Below are 26,872 nucleotides of genomic sequence, written 5' to 3'. Positions count from 1 at the left end.
CACTGGGTCAGCTGCTGGTATCTGGGTAGCAGATGGAGCTGTAGCTCCAACAGAGGAAACTAAAGGGTAGAAGCCTAATGCCCCGGGCTTCTCCGGGGCAGGCTCTCTCTCCATCCTTTATCTGCTCCTCCAGCCGGGCTCCCCAAGGGTGTTCGCAGCGTGGGACTGGAAAAATGACACGGGAGAGGGGCGTTTTATGCGTGTTGGCGAGGGGGAGAGATGCGGTTTCTGCCCTGGGAGAGATGATGCTGTCGGGAGAGGAAGACCTGGGGGATGCAGGGGGGGAGGTAGGCGGGGTAGGGCGCTGGGGCGGGGGGGCGAGGGCGGCGGCTGCCGGGGCTGGAGCCGCTCCCAGCGAGGACACCGCGATCCCGGAGCCGCCGAGCATCTCTCCGCAGCGCGATCGCCCAATTCCTGGGAGGGGAGACGCTGCCACCTCCCCTTCCTCCTCCTCCTCCTCCTCCCCTCCTCAAGCCCCAAATAAAAGGGGCGGGGGGCGGCAGGATGCGCCGCTCGGCGGGGAGCTCGGCCGCCTGATGCTGCCGCAGTTCGCCATTGCCGAGCACGGCTCGGAGCCGAGCGGAGGGGCAAAAGAGCATCAGCCCCCCCTGCCCGGCCAGCCGCCGTCCCCCCCGATGCCCGAGCGGCGCCGGCGGGGGGGCCCGGGGGCCCGCTCCTGCCTCCTCTGGCTCTTTGTGCTGCTGAAGGTAAGTGCCGAGCTGAGGGGAAGGTGTGCGGGTGCCTCCCCTCCTGCGGGCACCGCGCCGCCTTTGTGTGCCTTCCCGGTGGGACCCGTGCCCGCTCCGCCTTCTCCCGGGGGTTGCAGAGGCTCAGCGCCGCCGGTCCCTGCTTTGTGCCGGGAAGCGCGGGTGGATCGGGCGGGGAGAGCTGACGGCGCAGCGGGATGTACTCCCTGCTCCTGTATCCCCTCCGAAAGTGCCAGCAGCCCTGGGAAGCGGCGGGGACGCTTCCTCCCATCCTTCCAAAGTTACGCGGTTCCCAGCAGGGGGTGCGGAGAGAGGGAGCGTTTTGGGGCGTTTTGCCCAGCGCCGCGCTGTCCTTCAGCACCGGCGGAACGCGACCGCCGCGATGCTCTCCCCCGGCAGAGGTCTGTTATCCTACATCCTCCCTCTTCCCGCAAGAGAAAGGATGGAAAAGGAGCTAACAAAGGGCCGGGTGGCGTATCGTGTCGCTTTTATCGTGGCAGAATTTAACATCACTTTCCGATCGGTACCGTGCTGTGGTCAGGCTCGGCTTGTCTTCGTGGCAGATTAATTTTTCAAAGTTCTGCTTAATGCTGCAAGCTTGGTTTCGCGTGACATTTTTTTTATCTTCACGCTTTTGCTCCTTTAATGGTTTCTCAAGCATATTTAATATGTTTTGTATAACTTCTAAAAGAAAATGTATGTACCCTCTAGGCAAATACTACTGACTATAAATGTCATTGCCCTGAAGTGTGGTGTTCAGCGCTACTAAAAACTTTGTTGTCTATTTGTGGGTCATTGTTAAGGAGAGCTCCACCTGACCTTTTGGAGTCTCATAAATGTAAATAGCCTATGGAAATCAGCAGGATTCCCTGTGTGAATAAGAGTTTGCAGGATCATGTCCTAGAACAGCAGCGGTGTCACTTCTAAAACTGACATTGCATTGACAGAACTATTTAAAGGGAAGTTTTCACAGCATCTGTTCCTATATAGTAGTCAACTGTCAGCTGTCTCATTTTCATAACTGCTGAAACATACACTTATACATGATAAAATGCTAATATGCACACAAAATTATGTTCCTTGGAGTTTGGTTATTTATTTTTAATTATTTTTTACAAAGTAAGACCGTGAATGTTATGGCCCTGCAGAAATATGAAGGTTCTAGTTTGTTCCCTAATGTAGAAGTGCACACAGTTTTAAGTAGCTGTTTTATCCCACAGTCACTGAGTTGGTATTACTAACATAGCTTTTTTAAAAAATCAATTGTTTTGGTGGTGTATTGTTTTTTGTCTTTTTTTCTTTTGCTAGTTGTTTTTAAAATAGTGCTACTGTGACAAAAATTGCTGTGGTAAAGCAAGATTGGAAATAGTTTAGATTTGTAAAGTACTATACTTGTAAAATAAATAATAAATCTCAAGAACTTTGGTAAGGTTTGAAGGTAGCCAAGGCCTCAGGTTTTCATTCTTTTGGAAGGTAACCATCACTTCTAAGCTAGATAAAACTCAGATAAGCCCAGGCCTGGAATGACAAAAAAACTGATGAATATTAGCAGAATTTTGTGGTGTAAGAGAAGGTAAAGCTGTAGCTGAAGATAGAGGTGCATCAGTAACGCCATGTGTGACTGGCTTCTGTCTTAGGCTGGATAGCAAGTCTACTATAACAAGCTATCTAGTACGTTATTAGACGCTACAATGAGAGATGAACTGCGACTTCAGAGGGCACTCAACATAAATGTGGTTACAGGGAAGAAGATGGTGAAGTGAGAGCAATGCTTGTTTCAAATCACTGTAATAGGACCATTTTTTCTGAGCCTGAAATTCACTGACTTTTCTTTCCTGCCTACATAAGGGTTTTTTTTTTCAGTGACAATTAATTGAAAACAACTAATTTAAAATAAAGGGATTTCACTACTTCTCTGCTGTTAAGTTATGCTTCAGCCTCAATTTATTGAATTGATGTTTCACCTGGAAGTTAATTTCATTGAGAAAGCATCATAATTGAACTGATGAATCTGAAGATGGGCAAAACTGATGTCTGTGTGCTTGCTGTTTCAGCATTAGCAGCCCAAATGTCACTTGCTAAGCTGTATCTGCTTGTTGTGGCCTTGATGCCCATCTGGCAATTTGTAAAATCAGCAGCAGACTTTGCACAGTGATAAAACTGCTCGAAGCAAGTTTTCTCTTCCCTTCCAGTTGTATTTCATAGTGTAAAGCAGTAGTCCCAGCTTGTTCCAATTCCTGACATTGTGTGAGATTGCTGGTATGGTCAGTTACAAAAGGATATCAAACAGGGATGTTGCCCACTGCATGTCATGTGCCTGATATTGTTGCCCACGGGCTAGTAATATTTAGTTCATTCTTTCACAGTGCAATGCGAATGCTTTCCGTGCTCCATGATCTGATACTATAATCTTTTCTGGAAATACAGCAATGTGATCTTGAACCTTTATAATTCTTTTGTTTTAATGTATTTTTTTTTTCAAGTGATGACTAGTTTAGAAACCTTTAGAAAGGTATTATGTGTGAGCTCAGATATATTAACATGGATTTATACTACTTGGGAGGGAAACAGGATTGTGTCTTGCTCCAGAGCAAAGCATCCAACCACTTGGCTTTTAGGAACCTCTTATTTAATATATTGCTGTTTTGCAGTTGTTGTGTGTTCTCTGGTGTTTCAGTCTGTGGCTGGAAGGCATAGTCCTTAGAAGCTTGCTTTGGGTTTGTCTCATTTTGGTGTGGTGTGGCATAGCATGGCTTATGACACCTGAAAGGAAAAGCTGTACTTCATCTCCATAGAGACCAGTAAAAAGCAGACACGTTCCCTAATCCACAGTGACTGGTGTTCTCTTTCCCATCTTTTCTAACTGCAATCCAGAAGCTTTCCCTTAGTCATGTCTATACTGAACTCTGACCAGCTGAAGTTCTGCCCTGGATTGTGTGACCAACACATCAGATATCCCTTGCTGCTAGATGTAAATGGTGTCCCAGGTGCAAGCCACCTGGGTGATTTTATGTTTCCTTGTGTGGGACAAGGTAGAACTAAAGTAGGAGACCAAAGCATTTCAAACCTGTGAATCCTGATGCTGGGACATCATTTACAATGTTACACCGCCAAGAGGATCTGACCAATGCTCTCAGTAGGAAAACATTGAGAAAACTGGTTGTCACAGTAGTTCTGCATATGGACTAAAGAGGAGGAATGAAACTGTTCATGAAGCTTGTCTACAAATACAAATTAAAAATGCATCTCTTATTTCCAGGAGACTGAAGTCTTTGTGTATCAGTCTTATATATGCTCTTCAGGCTCTGTGTATAAAGCAGCGACAGTCTCTCTTAGCAAGGACATTTTATGCCTAGCAGGGTAGACTTGTCCACTACTGCATGGGTTTATGGAGTTTGGTGAAGTCTAAATTCAGGTTTACATGGGCCAAGACACCCAAAGAGATTTAGATCCTGTGAGACTTTACTCAGCATTTAATTACTCAACTAAGGAAATCTATTTCTAGTGGTGTAATTTTCAGGAATATCTACATCTAATGTTAATAATCTGAAGCAAAAGGCATGCCAATAGGACACTACCTCTTTCTGTGGGAGGAACCTTTTTAAGAGAAAGGCTGATTTCATAACTGGGAGCCCCAGGGCTTCACCACTGTTTCCTCCTGGCTGGAATTAAAAGTGGACGCTTAATGTGAATTTTGGTACAGAGTACCTTAAGCATCTCTTCATCTCTCTAGGAGATGCTGGCTGAAGCTTTCATTGAGAAAACAAGTTTGTTTATTTTTCTCATGACCATGTCCTACTAGTATCAAAATAAAAAAGCCCTATATTACTCATTCATTTTTATTTGCAGAACTAAGGTATGTTTTCCTCATGATGGGAGAGACTCAGGGGAACTACTGAAGTAAATCAGAACTTCTTTGTCCGCCACTAGTCTGAGACTATCTGGGCCACAGGGGAGAGAAAAGCATCTTCCCAGCAAAAGAATATATTTTTCTTTTTAAAAAGTTTATTATGAATGGTCATCCTTGCCCCAAAACTTCTGCAAATCATTTCTCTCTCATTTCTTTATTTTCGTGGATTATTTCTAGACCAGTTGATTCTAGAGGGCAAAGCTAATGAAGAGGATGCTTGGATGCCAACTCATGTTTATGCAATTGTAGTAGGCACTTGCAAAATGGTCCCTTGCCAGTGGAATAAGAGTCTACTATTACTCTTCGGCTAATTTCTGATTTCCTTATGGTGAAATGATAGTGGATCATGTTGGAAAGATCTTTCACCCTTTCAGGAGTTGTGACGCCCAAACTCAAACTGTATGAGGTCAATACAGTAGTTTCTAGGTTGTATCACCTCAGTCAGAAGCTGTACTGAAGGGTGATCCTATATTTGGATTAAGACAGGGACCGTGCTGAATAAAGACTTACCCGTGGCAATCTGTGGCAATTTATTAAAGGGCTCACAGATGGTGTGCTAACTGAACTCGAGAAGCCCACTAATCTCTGCATTTCTGATGTCACCACACAAAGCATTCCAGGCAGATCATGGAATAACCTTACAGAGCTTCAGAATGAATGTTAAACTGAACAAAATCTTGTGTAAATCCATCTTGAGACTTATTTTACTAGACAGTTTCAGCTCTGGAGAAGAGAGCCTTTTTTACTTAGGCATATGGGTCAGGACAATAAATGTCAAAAAATAAATCTTTGAAAACAGGTGTTTTTGCTGAAAAACGTTTAAAGGCTTGTAGTTAACTTTAGTTTTAATTGTTCTTTGAAATATTTACCATTTCCATGGGAGAAGTATGTATCATTTTTATCATACTGAGCTCTCCAAGTAAATTAGTGATTACATTTTTGTTACTCGGTTTTAAAGATTGTATTCTTGTAGCAAAATGTAATTGGTTGAAATGTAAAGGAAAAAAACGAACTTCAACAAAAGTTAAAAATGTTTTAAAATTAAAATCTTTACATAGCTTTTAGTACCTAGAAGTGTACTAAGGAAATAAAGAGCATGGCATGTTGCATATATTCTGCACACAAGCTATTATACATTTTTTTATTAGTCTTTTATCAATGTGTAGTTTAAAAGAGGAAAATCTCTATGAAATATATGTGGCAACATATACTACCTGCCACCTGCACAATTTTGTCACAAGTGAATAGAGAATGGGAGATACTTGCAACAGAAACATTATGTTTCTTTTCATAGCACTGTGTAGTCTTCAATGAATACAACCAGTGAAGGGAGCAACTCCTAAGGAAGAAATCTGCTGTCTTTACGGTAAGCCAAATGTGATGCATTTCATTTCTGTAACTCCTTCATTCTTATGCTAGGAAATTACAGTGGCTTTTAAATGAAGGAGTTCCAGAAATAAAATGATATGCATCATGTCTGGCTTGCCGTAAAGATAGCACATTGCACCCTAGCAAAAGTAGTATGTGCTGTGCTCAGATTACTATTGTTATCTTTGCATTTTCTCATCTGTCATATGCATGTATTTAGAGAAGAAATGCTTTACAGTAAACATTGGTGATGGGAAAGTTGGTGACATAGCTGATAGTTACAGACAGGAGAGCTTTTTAAGGGAACTAATACACTCTGCTTTCACTATGCTGGTCTTGAGGCGGCAGCATGGATGTGAGAAGAGTATGTGGGATAGGCACTGTGAATGGGTATATATAATATATATAATATATATGGGTATATATAATATAATATATAATTAATATATATTATATATATAATATATAATTAATATATATTATATATATAATATATATAATTTTGGGGATGGAAAAATTCAAGAGGGACATTTGAACACAGGGATTGAGCACTTCAGAAAAGCTTCATGGAGATAACAGAAGTCAACAACTGTGTTATTCTGTGACAGATTTAACAAGTAGCTGTTTGCTAGATATGAACCTCTTGGAGGATAAAAATTCTATATTCCTTTTTAAGTACTTAGGTAAAACATAATGTTCTCTGCTGTTTTTTTTTTAAGTGACTGGGCTGTAGTGCTCTTCAGGAGGTCTTCTAGTTGTATCAGAAGATTTTGAACAACTGTAGCTCCTTTGTATGCTATAAACCTGAAGGTTCCTGATTTAGTTATGTTAACATCCGACTCTGTAATGCAAAGGCCAAATATTTTGGATTAGAGAGGTAAGACCCAGTGTCTAAGGTGTTGATCAGATCAGAAACTCCTTACATTTTAAGAGCTTTCAATCATTCCTTCTTGAGTTAGACACATCCCTAGAATCAACCAAGAAGGGGCTGTTCTACAAGGCTGAGAGCAGTCCTCAGAACAGACCATAGATAGTACCGGTTGCCTTGTTATCTTTGTGTAATCTGCTGTTTGGCATGTGTCCATTATCTGCACCATAGCTTTTCTGGATCGCTTGTTCATTGTTCATATGGAAGTCATTTTAACATGGAGAATCTTTACTCTTTGACCTATCAAATGAGAAAGAAGGATCTATTTCTCATTCCACTTAGAAACAGTAAAGTAATTTTAAATTTGAATAAGAAAAAAAAAGTACAAATCTGCCCCTCTCCCTTAAAATGTGGTGAGAGAATTGGTGGAAAAAAATACCCACAGAAAGAATGCTAATTAGTGTTTTCCCAATATACTGCAAGGTGGATTTCAGAAAAGAAATGAACGTTTTCCAACAGCAATGAAATTAATTTATTTATTATTTGCTTAGCACTGCTGTGCCCAGCTTTGTTCTCTATGCAAAATATCTGCAGACTTGCCTGAAGTCTGAAAGATAGACACATCAAAATAAAGATGCTCTAGATAACTGAGAAATGATTATCATATATGCCAGTTGCTGGTATTCTCTAAGGGGCGGTACACCTTCGAAACAGAAATAAGTCACAATTGCTTCCCCCAGGAGCTGAGCAGAGAGGTTTTGTTTCTTTTTGTGCTTTTGTTTTTATTCAGTATTGATTTCTACGGGATGTTGCTCATCAGAGCTTCTAGACATTTACATCAATTTAAAACATCAAAAAATAATTAATAATCAATGTGACTTTAATCCCTTCAAAGAGAAGCCATTAACCTACAAAAAATGCTCTAGCCCACAATAGTTTCATGAAAGTAACTGTAAGCAGGGCACAAGATGAAAGAGAGGAACATCACTCAGATATTTTTTTTTTTAAAAGAGAACATTTCTTCAAAACAGAGAGCATACCTAATATTTTATTGCAGCCTGCTTACTGTAAATTAACAATATTGGTGCTTTTTTAATAAATTTTCTTTCTCTGACTTGACTGACCCTGCCTAATCTAGCAGTGATATTATCTTGAGTCATCAGTGTCTGCTTCTGAGGAAAAGATTATGATGTCACAAAATCAATATCAGAGGATCCAATACTGTAATCCTTTTTCAGGGAAGTCTATTAAATCAATGCTTCTTCTTCTGTGAGTAATGATGGTACAATCAAGCCCTCTAATTTCGCTGTGTGAAGGAATAAGCAGATGGGATGGGATTTTACATAATTAACTAGTGGTTATTAAATACAGCAAGAGAAATTATGACATTTTGTGAAAGATAAATTAATACATACTGAATACTTAAGTATATTTCAAAATGATATCTAGTGTAAAATCCCTTCTTGGTGGGTTACAAAATAATGTTAAACGAAAAAATACTTTCAGGTTTCAGAAAAGATTTAAAAACAAAAACTCGGGACTCGATAGGCTCCGAAGCCCCATCAGGTTTCCTCAGCAGCATTGTGGGAAGCATAAAAACTACATAATGGTGACCCCTTATGTTGTCATTAGCATTTTACTCAAATGGAGGTATTCCATGAATATGAATAATAATTCTGTGATCTCAGCTGTTGTGTATGTGCAACATTGACCTCTGTTAGCTGGAACCAGAACTGCTGGGTTGTCTCTTAATTCTTAGGATGATGAGAGCTATCAGTGAGTCTACTGTGTTTCTGGGAGTATGTCCAAAGTCCAAACTAAGTCAATAGAAGTCTTTATCTTGATTTAAATGAGTTTTGGATCAAGCTGCAGCAGGAAGACCTGTGATGTCAGCTGAGTGATGCCGTGAAGTTTAACATGTGGCACAGAGCTAACTGTGACATGCTGGTGACCTTGGACTTGCTGCAGTGTCAGTATCACAAACTGGAAGCCATGGGATGGGTTTGATTTTTGGAATCTGAGAGTCTGAGAGCTTAAAGAAACTCGCCATCAAATAAATCTCGAGCAACCTTCTTGCTTAGGAAGTAGCTGTATTGGCAAGAATTTGTGTATTGTAATCCGCTACTGGAGCCAGTGTAAGAGGAGCACACTTCAGGGCTTCTGTCCTCACAAGAGGAGATTCTTTGCAGGAAACTTAAATTATGTTACTAATGCAAGGCAAAATATAGGGTGTTGGGTTTTTTTTCAGGCAGAGCCTTAGTCTCCTCTTCATCTGCATGTTTTAGGGACTGTTTAAATAAGGGCTGTGTAGCTTTCAATCTATAGCTCACTACTTTTGCTGGCATTGTAGCATTAGCACAGCTACCTGGATGAGTGGAAACCAAATTCTGCATCAGTAGCAGATAAACATTCATATGTGGATCTGAAGAGTACAGTTGGTCCCTGCTTCTTTAATAGGCTGGCTAGGTCAAAAGCAATACCAAAACCCAATGACAACCTGAGACATTAGAATTCCACAATAATCTCTTATCCTGCTCCACTCGGGTGTGATCTGAACACAGCTATTATTTCCTAGACTCTTTCACTTACACGCTTCCCGTTAGCTACACAACAGTAGACTTTCATATATGAAATATATATGGAAATAAGAGTTCAAAATAAATTTGCATACTTACCTGAAATGCAGAAAGGAACTACAATTTGAAAAAGTAATTTAGGATAAGTGTCTGGAAAATAATTTTTCTCTAAAGAACAAATGTGCATCCAAATTAAGAGCTGGCAGAGTCGAAGTTATATATTGAGTACCTGAGATATTTTTGCTTGGAGGAACTCATGGTGGGGTCAAATAATTTGAATCTTGTGTATGAAGAAGGCAAAACTGAACATGTTCTTGGTTATCCACACAGAGCCATTATGGAGATTAACTGAGCTCTGTCTGTTTCTGGATGGACGTGGTTTAAAACTTGAGTATTAGAGGAGTGAATGGTCAAAAGAAGTTAATAGCAGTAAGGGGTGCCGGGGGGAAGTGAGTTTTGTCCCTTTGACTACAATGCTTTGCAACAGCTTTAAATGGGGATTTCAATACAGGATGGGAGATGATATGATTGAGAGCAGCCCTCTGGAGAAGGACTTGGGAAAGCTGGCTGATGAGAAGCTTGACATGAGCAGGCAATGCGTGCTAGCAGCCCAGAAGGACAACCGTATCCTGGGCTGCCAGAGGAGGGCTTCAAAGATAAGCAGAGGGCTGGAACACCTCCCATAGGAGGACAGGCTGAGAAAGTTGGAGTTGTTCAGTCTGGAGAAGAGAAGGCTCCAAGGAGACCTTGTAGCGACCTTCCAGTACCTGAAGGGGCTACAAGAAAACTGGGCAGGGACTTTTTACAAAGGCTCGTAGTGATAGGACTAGGGGCAATGGGAATAAACTGGAGAGGCGCAGATTTAGACATAAGGAGGAAATCCTTCATGATGAAGGTGGTGAGGCACTGGCACAGGTTGCCCAGGGAAGTTGTGGATGCCCCGTCCCTGGAAGTGTTCAAGCCCAGGTTGAATGAGGCCTTGAGGAGCCTGATCTAGTGGGACATAACCCTGCCCATGGCAGGGGGGTGGAATTAGGTGATATTTAAGGTTTCTTCCAACTCAAACCATTCTAAGATTCTATGACATCATGCCTGAAGCTAGAACAAAAGGATTTTTCTGTGACAGCATAATAGCCTAGCTATCAGATACCCATTTTTCCTGGTAGGCATTACTACACGCAGAGATGGATAGTAGTAAGTCAGGATATCAGTAAGTGTTAGGTGGAGGAAACATTCTGAAATGTCTGTTTTATGGTGCATGAGGATTCAGCTTGGAGCAGAGCCAGAATGCCTTCCCTATGGCCTCACCATAAGGACTGGCATGACGGAAACAGTTACAGGTGACACTATTTCATGCACAATTAAAATATGTTTTTGAACATTATGAGATTAAGAGGTGAAATGGAAAAGAAACAGAAACATTTTGGAAAATGCCAGAGCATGCCTTGCTGGCTTTGTCTGTTCCAGTTATGTACACAGCTATATCTGCATCTCTTTTCTTTCTGTAGCAAACCTTTAATAAAGATATAGCTTGTTTGGGAATTGGCTTCTAGTAATGCTATTTTGTAATGGTTGCATAGGATCAACTGTAAACATTGTCAATATGTGCTGTGGAGAAAACTGATCTACTAATCAGGGTATTGTTTTTTATTTTTTTTTTCTTTAATTTTTTTTCTTGAGGGTAGGGATTTGATGCTTTTATGGGTACTGGTTGTATGATTAAAACATATGAGAGATAGCGGATACTTGAATTAGCATTAGTTTGAACTGGAAGAATCAATCTTGCCATTGAAATGGTTACAGTTATATGATTCAGTTTTCTAAGCTGATAGTTTGCCATCTCTGTATTTGTCTGTTGCCTTGTAAGGTGTATGGTTCTCATAAGATGCTTAGAAAGTTCATGCTTTCTAAGTCCAATAACTTTTTGAGTTGAGGTTTAACAACAAAGCATAACTGGGCTTGCAGCAAGCTATCTTCTCTAGAGCGAAGGAAGCCACGGGCTGCCATCCTGGGTTGCCTGTAGATACAGTGATAAGTCTGAAAGTCAAAACCAAGGAATGATTATTTTAAAAAAATGGCGAGGCGAAAGCCACAACTGTGTTATAAGCTGGAAGTGGTCTAGCTGGATATCACTGGAAAGCCTTATGTTTTGCTACCCATTTTTGGGTTTTTTTTAGGTATCTTTTCGTTTATCTTTCTAGCTGGCTTTAGTCTGGTAGTAATGCTGATATTTCTTGCTCCACTGCATAGCTGGGAAGGTGTACAAGACATGCTGCCCACTTGTGACACATTGAGAAAGGGAAGAGCAAGAGGTTGGAAATGGCCAGTTGAGAAAGCAGGGGATTTTGAATTGTCCCCTGGTTGTCAACAAAATGGCAAATGCTATGGTATAGAGTGAGGACTCTACATCTCTGAGGATGCAAGGGAATGTGCAGCTCTTTAGAGTCACAGAGTAATCTAAGCTGGAAGGGATGTCTGGACACCATCTGGTCTGAGCCTCAGCTCAAAGCAGGTCCAAGTAGGTTAGGTGCTGAAGGCAAGGATGGAGATTCTACCGCCTTTCTGGATAACCTCTTAGATCCCTGCGGGAAAGGAATGACAGGCAATTACATCTTTCTAAAAATTGTGAACTGGGACTCAGAAGAGAATGAAACTGTCCTGTTAACCTGACTGGTTTGGGTTTTGTTTTTCTTTTTTTTCCCTTAAATTCATTTAAAAAAAAAATTATACTGTCTTTCTTTGTAGAGTTTAAAACTCTGGGTTATAGTCACAAGCTTTTTGCTGAAGTCTGCTGGTTTCCTTGCATTTGCCAGCTCCTCAGAGTTTGAGCTTTATATATAACATCAAGGATAAAATTCTTCGAGCTCCCATTGTTAGTGTGCCTTAATTATCACTTAAACTTTCAGCAGAGTCAGGCAGGTATCTGCCTTCACTGCACATCCATTTCACAGGTTCACATTTCTCAAGAAGGCTTTTTGACTGATATTTTTTCCTCCCCACCCCCCCTTCTCTCATTTATACTTCTGGGAGGAGAACCGTGTCTTCATATATTTTACAAGCTTAGGTTTTAAGCATGCAGGAAACCATTAAAGCTTCACTGCGGGGGTACTTGTGAGTGATTGGAATGAAAGGCTGTTGGGGCATTGCTGACGTCTGTCCTGGCTGGTTTATTGCTGGAGCAGAGGAATTAGTTATCATTGCATCCAGTTAGAGAAATTTGTAAAAATCAAAGTGAAAAAATACATATCTCAAGGGAATATGTGGAATTCTTTCTGGAAATTTCTCTTATGCTTTTTTTATTGATAACAGAACCACAGCTCCTAAAATCAATAGAAGATTATAAGAACTCGATACACTTAATGAGCTCCAAAGAAACAGTTACCAAGGATTGTGCTTACAGCCTCTGGTGCCTGACTCCTCATCATACTAGTTGTTACTAATGATTTATAACACTGGAGGGGAGGATGGATTTGGTGATTCATTGTTTACTTGTCCATGCTAGAATACAGATCTATTTATTTTTTTAACTAGAGGATACAGAAGAATAAAAAATATACCACACCAAACCAAACAAAAAATAAAGAACACAAAAATCCCCAAATCCCATAAAAAAAGCCTCCTGCCTATAGCTGTACAATGTCAGACTGTCCAGTGAATAACATAGAAGTGTATCTTACAATTCTACATTAAAAAAAAGCAACGTCATAATGTCATCTTTTAGAGAAGCAAAATGATTCTTTTTCCCTGAAGACCCTACAATGCCAGATATAATTTATATTGGGAGGAAAGACAGACTATTCTGTGGAATATGCTTACAAATTGTGAAGGGAAAGGTGTCAACAGAGATTGTGAAGGTATTCTGTAGAGCAGAGCTTACACAAAGCAGGCTAATTTTATAGAAGAAAAAAACACCACACCCCTTTATATTTAGCATAAAAGAAATGGATAGAAGGGATTTTGAGATGTTGTGCACAGCCTAGGGTGGATCAGCTGTGCTCAGACTGTGGGTTCAGAAAGTTCAGTTCTCTAATCTCGACTCCCTTCAAAGCTAGGTTTACCTGTGCAACCTCTCTGGCCTCCACTATGCAGGGACAGTGGTGTGAAGGAGTGGGAGACCTTGAGGTCTGCTTCACACACCGCTGTGCCCAGCAGAGCTGCAGAGCGTGTGGGAAAGGGGCTGGGAGCTGAAATGACTCTGCCACAGAGCCTCTTGCCTGCAATGCAATTTAAATGCATGATTTCAGTTGATATTAATAATTTGGAAGCCTTAGAATATTAAAACAGGGATGGTCTGACAGTTGCATGTCAAGTTGGTACAGAAGTTTCACATATACTCTGGTTTTCCACAGTGCATTGTTTCTTTGTTTCTTTTACAAGTTTAAAGCACAGTCTAGTGGCATCAGATAGTGCCTGGGATTGATCGTCTATGTTTTTTTTTTTTTCCAGAAATGCTATCCCTGTATTCCTACAGTACTATGTGACAGATGACTGATAATTGTTGGATGCCCACTGTGAAGTTTTGCAGTGATAACAAAGACTATTTGCATTAGGAGATGAACCCCCATCTGAATGAGGGGAAGCAGACGGACTTCAAAGCTGTGTTCGCATCCTGCACACAGGAATGCACACGCTATGTTAAGAAGGCTAATAGAGGGGGAGGGGGATGTCCCCTTCTGCCCCCTGATAAATCCATCTCTGTGCTGTCAGAAACGGCTGTAGAATGGGAGCTCTGGGATTTTTCTTTGCTGAAGTGGTCTAGTCTCATTCATCTCTCTTCCTCTTTGCATATTGGCGTATTCCTTCTCTGCAAGTATGAGTGTTGGACTAAAGGTCATATCCTTTTTTTTCTCTCTCTCTTTTTCTCCTTTTTTTCCCTCTAGTCCCTCGCTTTCTAAAGGTGTCAAATTAAATAACTGATGATTTCTTCTGATGCCAGAAGGCCTTCACAATATGCATATTAGGGTTTACTGTATTTTTCTTTTCTTCATCTCAGTGCTTTCAATTTGTATGCAGAGCCATCCTCTTACCATGAACTCCTATGCCCAGAGTCGAGGATTATGTTCTTATCCAACATATGTACTCAGCCTGAAATGCTAAATCTCTGCTACTAGAGGAATGGAAAGATGTTATGGTTAAAGGAGCTACGTCAAAGTAACCAGTCACATCAAACTATAAATCATTTCTGGTGAGAGGCAAGATGAAGATACTCCTTGAATGTTTGTTTCCCCTGATGAGCACTTACTCATGAATTAAATATTGCTGTTCTGACTGTGAGAGATTAAACAAATATGAGTTGATGGCTGATGTTGGCTGCAACACAAGAGCGGCTTTGTGGCAGGGCATGGGAAGGTGGTGGCCAGGATCTGCCCAGGTGCTGGGGAGGATCCAACTGCTCTTGCATCCCAGCCTTGCCTGCCTGTGAGTTGTGCCATGGATCACGGAGGCAGGTTGTTGGCCAGACTTGCTGACATTGCCTTGCTAATGGTGTTCCTCCATCCCTGCAGCTCTTTGCTGGAGAAGAGTGCTGTATTTTCCCATTTTCAGAGACAGGCAGCTTTGCTGGCTGGAGGCAAGGTGGCAGCACCCCTTTCTCAGTTGGTCCTTTCTTTTTGGGGTCCTTTGTGTCCCGAAAAGGAGGAAGCAGACACTGTGTTCTCCGCGGTGCAACTGGACTATGATAGTGCATCCATCTGTGATACACAACTGGTAGAAGCCACAGAGGGATTGGTATGGTACCTCAGCTCACATGTTATCTGAGGGTTTACATTACCATTCACATTGTCACATCATCGTAAAAGAGTAATGACTGGTACCTAAAATGCTGGTGGGGAGCTTATCCATGGATAAGCTGCAGGCTAATCTGGTTTTCAGTTTGTGAAACTAGGTTCAGCACTTGCAGGGAAGAGGAACAGCACCTCTGAGGCAACATCTTGTTGGGAAGAGTTGGAAGAAATTCCTAGCAAAGTGCAACACAAAGAATCATTTGCTTTTCCTTTTTCTCATGAATTAATAGTAGATTTTTTTTTATGTTAATGGGCACAGTGTGGGGATATTTTAATTATTTATACTATGAAAAAAATGTGGATGCTGGATATTCTGAAGGTTTGAAAGGCAAAATAATCTTTTGAGTTAACTGACAAAAAATATTTTGTAGCTCTTGCTATGACAGAGAAGCCTAAGAAGATTCCTAGCAAATATTTTGAGCCTCTGGAAATTTCAATCCTAAGCTTTCAGCCCTATTTAAATAAAAGAAAAATAGAGGCAGGGATGGTCAGTCAAGGAGAATTCAGCAACTTTAACAACAATTTGCAGATATTTGCATACAGTTGCAATTGTCTGAGATTTGTATTTTTCCAAGAATAAAATACTAGCCCATTTCTCACATTTATCCTTTCTAGTGTTTATCCCCTTGATATTGTTTCCTCAGCCTCTTTCCTTTCCAGCCTACTTCTTCCTCTTCTGCTTCACTTGTCACGTCCTCTTGCCGTGCTTAGCCCTGATTCTTCTCCACTCGCACTTAACCCTGCTTAGGTCCCTTCGGCTCACACTAAGCCTCTAAAACATCTTCCTCACCTAAACTGTGTAGCGTCATTTCTGAAGTATTTTGCTTTTCACTTCTATGTGAAGTTGTATTTCTCCAGTAAACATCCTGGATTGCATTTTATAGCAGTCAAAGAAAAGGCTTCTTTGCACACACCATTTGCAGCCATTTAGCCCAGCTCAATAGTTAACTTCTAGTGGAATGCTAAATAGTCACAAAAAGACTATGATTACATGAAAAGACTATTTGAGTGAAAATAACTGCTATTCAAATAGAGATCATATTTCTCAGGGAAAAAAAGGGCCAATTACTGCGCTTAGTCACCTACACTGTGAATTCAAATGAACTTCATCTAAAGCAACAGTATTATGCTGATTTTTACCAAATGTAACTGAAATCAACAACAGCCCCTGTGACTTTCAGTTCAGCTGGCCATGACTGTCCTTGGGTTTCATAACCTTTTCCTAGTTACAGTTCACAGAATCAAAAGATAGTTGAGGTTGGAAGGGACCTCTGGAGGTTATCTAGTCCAACATTCCGACCCAAGCAGGGCCTCCTAGAGCCAGTGTCCCAGAACTGTGTGCAGACAGCTTTTGAATATCTCTAAGCATGTATCTCCACAACCTCTCTAGGCAACACACCACCATCAGTACACCACTGCCAGCTGATCCTGGGATACCAGCACAGAATCAGCACATAGCAGATCTTTGATGTAGATACTCTACTGTAAAATTCAAATAGATCAACCTTTATTTTTTCCCCAAAGTAAAAATTATTTTTCCCTTAGGAAGATGAGGTTGTTTGACTTCAAAATATTGTACTCTAACCTTAGAAGAATGGGGGCTCCAAAGCTTTTGTGAAGAGCTTAATATTGATTTTTATGCCTGCTCTCCCTTCACTTTTTATTGGAAAGTATTTAATGCAAGTTTGTTTGGGCATTTCTGTCTGTCTAAATTACATATCTTCCTTCCATTAATCATACTCCAAGCTTTCTGGTAGATAAATTGGTCCTTGTCTATGACAGGAAAGGCTGATGGCCCATAAAATAGGTTTTCCATGACTATTTCTATGACTATGTGATTTATATCAAAGCCCTGCCTAAGTTCTAAACCCACAATTACAACAGCGTGTTTCCACACAACAGATTGGGCTTTAATCAGTCGCATTATTTGCAAACAGTCATGTTTGTGTTGGAAGGTATATGACCTTGTTTTTGCATATAACTGTTTTAAGTTCTTATAATTTTGCAAGAAAATCAGTCATTCTACTAATTTGTGAAAGAAAATAATGAACTAAAACCACAAAAACCTGTTTTATGCAGGATACTTTCAAAGGGTTTCATTGGAGGTCCCCAATCTGTGGATGGAGTGCTAGTGATTAGGTACAGCCTGGGATTATAAAATGAATTGAATAATAGCTGTAAGGTGCAGCTGCGATGTTGCAGAGTCCCTTTGAGAAAGGTGTCCTGCTAATGGCACAACAACTCTGTGGCTTCAGTGGTGTGTGGGGTCTCCGAGCTGGCAGTGCCACCAGAGTGGTGGCTTTGGAAGAGTGTAAGGTGACACATGGGTCATTTAGCAGCAGAGAGGGTCTGAGCTGCAGAGGTGAAGCATGAACACAACAGTAGGGACAAACGAGCCTCAGGGGACTGTGCCAAGAGTCATGTGGCTTTGTAGGTATTTCCTCTTTTTCCTTGCATAAGTTTTGTCCAGGTGCATTTACATTTAAATTTTCCTCGGTTTCTGAATGTCTGATAGCGAGAACAGGCTGGGTGCTGCTTGTAGGATCTGTTAGGCTGTGAACCCTTGTGTAAGCAGTAGATCCAACCTCTTCAGTGCAGAGATTGCTGTGCACATGCAGGGTAACTGAAGAGGAAAGTGTTGCCTTTATGCTTCTGAAGGTGTTAGGAAGCACTGCTAATGCCTTCAAAAGCATTTGCATGTGTGTTTCTGTACAAGTCCAGCAAATGAATTTCCTTAATCCTAAACGCTAATATAATTACAGGTGGATGAGAAAGGCAGTAGCTTGCATCCACCGAATTTGATGCCAGTCTTTCCACATTATTTCCACCTATAAATGCAGTGTGATTGGTTCACACGTAAAAGGCTTTTTCCTTCCAGTGCGTACTTGCAAGCACAGACCTTATCTGAGCAAAGCCCATAAGGCTGTGCCTAAGGTAGAACACATGGCTTTGTCAAAGTGACCCACATCCTGAAGCCTGGGGATGTCCTTAACTACCTGGCTAAGCCAGGCTTGGAAAATTTTCTCTCTTCAATGATCACATGGACTTTGGACTGTTTTGCAAGCCTCAGGGCCAACTTGAGTACAGACTACAAGACCTGGATATATAATGAGGAGAGAGTTTCCTGAAGTGTAACGTCTGTGATGATATTACCTTGTGTTTAGTGGCAGCACTTCTTGTAGTATTATCAGATCTTAGGTTCACCTAGCTTATGTGCTTCGTCCTAACAGTTTGCTGGTGCCAGGAGTTTTCACTCCTTTCGGCTCTAGTCATGTCCTGTGCATAGCCAGTGGCCCCTTTTTTGCATCACTTCTGATGGGGGTAGTTTTGTGGAGGGTTAGAAAGTTCAGCCTTCACACCAAGTGGTCCAGCAGGCAATGAAAGAGGTGGGAGCAGGCAGCTAGGAGGACAAGGGGGTGACAGGGACCAGTTCTTCCTTCCTCTGCTGAAAGCAGGCGGTTAGTTCCACACAAACCATCTCATGTCTCTTCATTTTTAGAAACAAGAGCAAACCCAAGTGGTATTTGACCAGGAGCCCACCTGAAACCAGCAAGGAATTTTGCTTGAGTTTCCCTTCAAGGAGAGTAGGAACTGTGCTTAGAGTTTTCATTATATTCAATGTCCAGTTGGTTAAACATTGTTCATGTTTTCAGCTATGCACAAAGTTCTTTGCTAGTGCCCTTGGTGCTACCAGGCTGCACGCTGGCCCTGGGTTGTTTTGTCCCACAGGACTGCTGTGTGCATCATTATCAGTGCTAGTTAAAAAAGAAAAAAAAAAAGTGAGATAATTGCCCACCTAATGACTAGGAAGCAGGTGGAAATATATTTTTTTTAAATAAATAAAACTTCAGATAAGTTTAATTTTGTGACTATTTCAATGTGTCTTACATGTTTTGGGGGAATCTGAGTAACATGGTTCTGCATGAACATAGGGTGTTACAGCTTTCCATGTCCTGGAACAGACTTCATTGATGGGCTTTGTGAATGGAGAACAAGGAGGGCCAGTAAAGGATGGCTGATATTTTGATGAAGACCATGGTTCTTATACTTTCTGGTTGTTTCTAGAAATAAGTTATTAGTAAGACTGTTCTAGATGTACACCAATTAAAAAGTTCTGGAGATGAAATAGATTCAAAATACGTGCCATTATTAAGTAAGTAAAGTGATCTGAATTGGAAGCATTCACCGGGTCAGCAAACCAATTCCTACTCTAAAACTTTGGTTGGCTGCATTTTGGTAAACTACAGCTCTGCACTGGCAATAGTTATTTTTAATTTTTTACTTCAACAAAGACAGAAAGGAGATTCTGCTGAAGTGGAAGCATCTCTGCAGATTGGTATGGGACAAAGGATAACTACATCCTGGCACCTTACAAATGTGAGAGCACTAGAGAGTATTAGGACTAGTGTTCACGTACTTGCTAATGTCTACCTCATCTCCATAGGAAAATGAAAATTAATGATGCAGTATTTATATTTTGATGATTCCATACTTGTGTTTAATTGCAGTTCATAAATGACAAATCTTCTTGTCATTAATATACAAATTAAGATACTGAGTTTTATTTTCTGTTTATTTTTTATTATTGATTAACATGTCCTTTTGAGACATCTTATTGGAACTTGGTTAATGTACACATTTTATAGAAGTGTAAGAGGGGCTGTTAAAGGAATGTGAGCATGGAAATTTGGGGTCCTAGCTGCCCTTTGTCTTCAAAACTCTATGCTGGGTGACCATGGCACACCTAATGCACTTACAGAGAGGGGAATAGAATCCCAGAGAGAACCGCTGCCTGTTCTGATCACAGGAATGAGTGAATTACTGAATACAGACCAAATCTAAGTCATAAGTAATGCATTAACATCCGTAGTACACTATCAGCATTGCCCTTCTGCCCTTAGTAAAACTAAAGAAAGTTCACCTTTTAAATTGCATACAGATTTATAATTGAGCATTTTGAGTGATGGCTTCATTTACTGCAAGCAAAAGCCAGTGATTTACCATGCGTGTCAGCAGAACGTTTTTACTTGAGGAGAGATTAACAATCATAATTTCAGACACAACAGCATTTATAATTCTGAATAGTCTGTTTTAATGCAAATGCTCTCTCTTAAATACTGTGCTCTGTCTTAATTAGATAAAATAATCCTTCCTTGCTTGGGTAGTTCTGTAAATCAGAGACTGCTCTAACTTCCTCAGGATCATGCCTTTGTATTGTTTAATCCATATCGATTGTAGAAACTGAAAGAAAAAGAGAAGAAACTGGTCTCTTGCATATGCAGCACGAGAGACATAGCTTTAGATTTAAATTCCTCTGAATTCATTTCCAGTTATTCATTTCAAGAGGAGGCTCCCGCAGGCATTAGTGGGCTCAGATCAGATTTCCCCTGGTTGAGCAGCTTCTGCACTGCTGTTTTGGGGAATTTCTGCACTGTAGAAGTAGTGTCAGTGGAGAGTTAGCCAGGAAAGCATCAGCCTGACCCAGTGCACCACTGACTTAATGAACACAGTACGCTCAAGCACAGAGGCAAGAGCTGAAATGGTCCCCTGCACCAGCAGCAATTACTCACCGGCCCTTTGACTTGATGGGTCTGCAGTGCAATTGGGCCTTTTGGCTTGATGGATCTGTAGTGCAAATGGGATCCATGATTATATCTCAGGTACTTATACCTAAACTGGTTTTAATCTAATCAGGTCAGCTACCATTAGCAGCAGAGCTGCGGCGATGTGGGCTTCAGCTGCTGAGTATGCAGCTGAGGTGCAGCCTGCATGGAAAACAGTGTTTCCATGGCTGCATAGCTAGTGGGCACAGGGCCAAACTCCCTTCCACATGTGTAATCCTGTTAAACTTGGTGGGACCGCTTCCATGAAGGAAGAGCAGCAGAATTGGACTGTTCAGCATAAGCGTATTAAAATTGCCTGGCAATGGAGTGCAGCTGGATTTGCAATAGGAGTGCCTGGAAGCAATGGATAACCACCCCCCATTGGCATCGGGTCCTCCTCTCACAGGAGGAGAAAACGCTTTTTTGGGACTTTTCCATTGCAGATGAGGCCTGTGTCTGTGGTGAGATTTGTTTTCCTTCACATTAGTCATTAAAAAGATGTGTATAGCCTTGACCCAAGGTGTAAATTTTGCTGCATGCTGAGTGGAGGAAAGTGAATTAAACATCTGGGATGTTTCATAGAGGTGCTAGGGTGTGATAATTTACCCTCCAGACTCAGTCACCTCTGTTTAGAGAGCATGAATCCAACTTGCTCAGACAGGATGCTCCAATTTTGGATAGTTTCAGCTGGAGATGAGATAAATTCAAGGCAACTTGAGGTTTTCTGGAAGCAGCTCCCTACTGCCCTGGGGTCCAGCCAGTGCCCAGTGTCCAGGAGTACCTTCCCCTTACGGCTTGGGTTGTCCTATGCTGGCTTTTCTGGCTCACATGACAGGACAGACAGAGGGGTTAATATGACAACAAATACCTAATGAAAGACAATGCTGGAAATTTCCTTGCATCCTTGAATACCGAGATTCAAATAAAATTTCATGTTAAAGATTTCTGTAAATTATGTGGAAAAGTTAGTGGTACAGTTTTTTTTCTAGCAGTGCATGGCAAGATCTTTGGAGATTATTTTTTTATGCTTCAAAAAAACATGACAGTTTGAGAACTGACAACAACTTTCAACTTTTTGAGCGTAGTTGCTCCTAGGGCTTTGGTACCTGGTGCTAGAAGGATGGATGCCGGGTAGCATTGTACATTCAATTTGCCCCCATTAATCAAGAAAAAACCTTCAGCTACTGGCGATAAGTGTTGTTAATATTTTCTCAGTGCCACGTTTCTCTCCAGCCATTATTTTGTTTCTGCCCCCTTCGATACAAGGGGAAATACAAGAACTGCACTCTAGCAGCCTCTAGCATTGCCAAACCCTGACATAGGCTTTGCACAAAGTTCAGAGCTGATATTAGAAGCTCTATCTGTAACATTCATTAGGCATCAGAGTGAATGCTGCCTGGCCTCTGGTTCCGCTATAATTTTGAAACTCCCATTAGACTCGTTGGATGTTGTAACTGAAGTTCATATCTCTTAAACACACCTTTCGGGCTGCATATGATTTTATGCTGCAAAAAGCAGATGAATTTCAGTATCTCTTGTTCATGAAAGCTTCTGGGTAATTTCAGCAGTTTTGAATGAAGTCATTTGGACTAAGGTTTTCAAAGCTCTGGAAATTTAAAAGAACTTTAATGGGAGGTGAATATTAAAGCAGCAACCCTCTTTTTAAAATCCAGAATTGACTTCCACTGCCTTTGTGGAGTCAGGATTTCACTCTCAAGTCTTAGTGATGATGGCTGAAACCTAGTCAGTCCTCTTTCTCTTCTACATATTACAAGTTAAGCCAAGAAAGCCTGGATGAAATAAAGAAATACCTATTAGTGACCTTCCACTTCATTTTTTTTTGAAGGTAGAGTTTGGCTATTATTTTTTTTTTTTTTATTATTGTGTTTCCATTTCAATGAGAACTTCTCCAATTGGAAGCATGAGAGAAACTGTTTTCTGGCTAGTAAGAGAAACTGCCAAGAACACATAACTTTGCATATCCAAAAAAGACTGTACAGGCATACAAACTTTAAGCTACTTACCTAAACTGTGAAAAAGATTGTCCATTTTATAAATGATATAGCTTTTTAATCTCATGCATCCAGAAACAAGGCTTTCTTATGCAAAAGAAAATAAGACTGACAACCCATTTTAGGGATATATTATAATGTGCCTGTTCAAACTGTGTTGTATTATTCATCTAGAAGTAAACAAGAGGCTTCTTGTCAAACACGTGATTCCCCTTTTCTCTCCAAAACCACTAAAATATTTAATTACATGTTTTTAAAAGAACTAACTTGATTTTTAGCGAGCTTATGAAGCCATGCAATTAGGCAGCTCTGACTACAGAAAACATAACCTGTGTTGGATTCTGAGTATCAAGACAAATGCATAAGGCTTAGAGTACGGTCATAAGGTGATTGACTCTATCAGCCTTCAGTTTTTGGATCTCCACAAAATGTAAAAGTTTCCCAGATTGTTAGTGCTCATTATTGTGGTGTTGTCTGAGGACTCTTACTTCTTTTATTAAACCCCATACAAGTAGGTAAGAAATTTTCACTTATTTTGGCAAGCAGTTGATTAGATTTCTCTACAATCTTTTAATCTGCATTATCTAATCCATGAAAGGCACTGCAGGAAGTGATGCAGGGGTCTCATGTTAAAACTGAAGAAGAAACAATAGCATCAGTTCCTGTGTTTAATCTCTTTATTAAAACTTACTCTAACTCATGTAAGATTAATTTCTAAAGCATCCTTGCTCCTCATAAGTTAAAGTATTAAGAACAGAAGTAAAATCAGCTTTAAAGCACTTTCTTTTACATTCATATGTATTCCTAGATTCTTCCTACAATGCATGGTGAAACTACTTCGTTTCACTTCCTATTCCTTTCTAGGTTCAATTTGGTAGTTTGGATTATTTTTAAGGTTTTTTTAATTTCTTTCTCATGATTTAGCATGATGTTGTGGTGACTCCTTTATGCAGAAGAAAAAAGGTTTTGTTTTTTATTTTAGTTTTTGTTCATGTTTATTGTGTGTTCTTTAAATGTAATAAGCATTCCTAAAATATTTGTGTTAACATCAGACTACATTATTTTTTTCCCTATTCTCTGATATTGGTATTGTTGCCATTGTTTTACAAAACACAGTTTTGAGACTCAAACAAATTGGTGCACACCCTCTGAAAGGCTGAAATTAGTCTTTGAAGTGTGATATGAACTTGACAGCTCTTTGAAACAAACAAGGCTGGAGATATGGTTTGCAGAAATCCTTCTGGATGCAATTAATTTCTGGTGCTTGAGTTTCAAGGAAGTGGGTCAGCAGACTGTGCCAATGGGTAAAATATGTGGATAAGATTGTACGATTGCTTTGTTTTTCAAGATGGAACAGATTTGTGTCTTTTCTGTCTTTTTGTCATAGGCAATTCTATTTTCTAGATTATTGATTCACGTTTCTTATTCCTTTCAAATCAGAATAATATAATATGTTGCATTTATTGCAATTTTTACTTACTGTATGTATTTCTGTTATTTGTAACATGGGATAAGAAGCATAGACAAAATAGTATGGGCAGGAAAAAAAAGACTCAAGCACTGCCTGAGAATTAAACATATGTCAAGGCCCATAAGCTGTGAAGTTTCATAAAGTAATACCTGAATCCTATGGTAATGTGATTTTAAACAAATATTTCTTGAATAAACTTGGTGGTGAGGAAAGGTTTTTCTCTCTCCAAAACTGAATAATAGCAGCAGTAAATTATAATAGTTAATACCCATGTGAATATTTCCATTTCAGCTGCCAATCTCCCACTACTTTACAGAAAAGAATAAGTAGCTTTTCTCGCTAGGTTTATGGGGGAGAGTTTGCTATACTGCATACATACCTTGCAGAGGGCTATAATTTCTAGGGCCATCACTCAATTTAGCTTGATAGTAATTTGGCCCATGGGAATCCGTCTCACTTTTGTTGCTCTTCCCTTTGTTCAAGTCAAAAAAAGGAATCAAGAACCGGGTAACTGATACTTAAATGTCTTTTCTATGGAAAAGCAGAATTTTCTTCCTTCCTTGTGCCTCCACCCTGGGCCATAATTATATCTCTGCACAGGCATAGCTTTAGTTAGTTATGAGACTTGTGAAAGATGGCCTTGGCAGAGGCACATGCAAATAAAATGCTTTCTTTGCCAGCCCCACCTTCACTTCTGCTGAGGCTGCTCCTCATGTTGCAGCCCCCCCTAGTTTTTAGGGATAAGCCTCGTAGCTGCAGGTCACAGACTGGCTTATCTACTGCCACAAGAAAGCAGCCATGTTTGCCCTCTAATGCCCTTGGAGATAGATTAAGTACTGACCTATAAAAGAGGCCATATATCCACTTTCTAGTCCCTTAAAGCCATTTATTCCTATTAGCGTAACTTTTTTTGGCATCAATTTATTTTCACTTGATGAGTTGAGATCGTTATCAAAATGCAGTGAAATTAATTCCAAAAAGAATATGCAAAGGAAATAAAGTGTGCTAATCCCAGGGAATTACTTTTTCATGGTTCAAGTAAAAGGAGCCTCCTTCTCTTCTTTTTCTGCCTTTCTGCTTTTTATTTTACTTTTATGACTGCAATTGGAAATCTTAGACCCTCATTATTACTAAGCATAAGAACAGCTTATGTGTTTCACTGACAAGTGCAGAGGTCTTAATGTGACTGTATTTTCACCTTGTCAGAGAGGTATTAAAGAGACCTGTGACAGATGTCCTCGTCCTACCAAAATGAAAGTTTAAACAGGGTGCAAGTGAATATGGCATGAATATTGTAACTGTTCCATGCCTGTTTTATGCTCCTTCAGGTTTTTTTTTTTCCCATTTTTTCTTCCCCTGAAGTTATTTTCTTGCTTTCTTCAGAAATCGGTGAGTTTGTAATTAGCAAGGCAAGTGAGTGTCTGAATCTCCTGATTCACTCCTGATATAGGTGCTGAGGTTTATAAATACAAGCAGAGCCAGGGAGTGGTAACACTAGCTGAACTGAGAAAATTCAGAAGAATCAAGAACATATCTGAGATCAGAATCTGAGTAATGTATGGAGTCCTCTAGGACCTCGGATAGATAATCAGAGTGTCATGACTTTTAAGACTGCTGATATATTTAGAACGTTTTATTGCTTTGTGGAGCACTGACAAAATTTGATTTCACCTTCAGGATGGAGACACCTGTGATTCTTGTTTTGCAAAAGCCAAGCTGTATCACTATGAGGGACCATAACATAAGTTGGTGCCAAATTAATTTAATTCCCCTTGTGTTTACATGTTGAGTGGGTGAGAGCAAACATTTCAGCACCTTGGAATTCTTCTAGTTACTTGCCATTTAATGCTCTTATCAGGCAAACTGTAAATAAGAGTGTAATTAATTATTCTCTACTTACATGACAAGTTGCACATAAGTTCCATCCCTCCAGGAGTCTATTATTTACCTGATCGTGAGGGGAAATTACTGCAGGGTTATCTGGAGACTGCCGGGAAGATGAACATGAGGTTTGCATCCAGTTGTTTGTGTATCCTTTTGTACCTCATACTAAGATTTTGCTGAAGACCTCACAGAAAGAATTTAGAAGACACCACCTCTTACAATTGCAGCTGGCTAATTTTCACTTACCTGGAAGAGTAAGCATGTGGCAATATCTTTATACCTAACTAAATTTTCTACATAAGAAAGCTGCCAAATTCATAGTTGCAGTGACAAAATCCTCATCTACATAGAAGATGCCACTGAAAATAATGCCAACTCCATATGCTGCCGTTCTGTCCTGGAGGAGGGCACTTCTTGGAGCGAATCAAGTACCTTGTGTCTATAGCAAGATCCTCTGCTTTCACTCCTGCTACTACTATTGGGAAATAGTATTCTCAGAGTCAGGGACTGCATCATATCTCATGTGGGTTGGTCATGGTATATATATGAAACATCACCAAATTCAGGTTTTTTCTCTAACAGCCTGTCTTTTTGGTTGCATGATTTTGGCCCCTCTGCTTTCTGAAGTCCTAAAAAAATATTTTAGGCATAAAATTTTAAGTGACAAAAGCATAATTAGTGAGAAATGCC

General features: G+C 40.4%; 1 protein-coding gene across 3 annotated transcripts in view; it reads left to right on the top strand.

Annotated features, from left to right (window-relative positions):
* The first annotated feature begins 356 nt into the window (after nucleotides 1–356).
* PTPRO (protein tyrosine phosphatase receptor type O) overlaps nucleotides 357–26,872 on the top strand; it is a 150,441-nt gene continuing 123,925 nt past the window's right edge. For all 3 annotated transcript variants that reach the window (XM_054056282.1, XM_054056281.1, XM_054056280.1), the window contains exon 1: nucleotides 357–707. In XM_054056282.1, the coding sequence (XP_053912257.1) occupies nucleotides 537–707 (171 nt within the window). In that variant the 5' untranslated portion in view covers nucleotides 357–536. The remainder of the gene's footprint in view (nucleotides 708–26,872) is intronic.

The sequence above is a fragment of the Cuculus canorus genome, chromosome 1 (genome assembly GCF_017976375.1).
Source record: "Cuculus canorus isolate bCucCan1 chromosome 1, bCucCan1.pri, whole genome shotgun sequence".
NCBI classification, from domain to species: Eukaryota; Metazoa; Chordata; class Aves; order Cuculiformes; family Cuculidae; genus Cuculus; species Cuculus canorus.
This window is presented reverse-complemented; position numbering and strand designations above follow the sequence as displayed.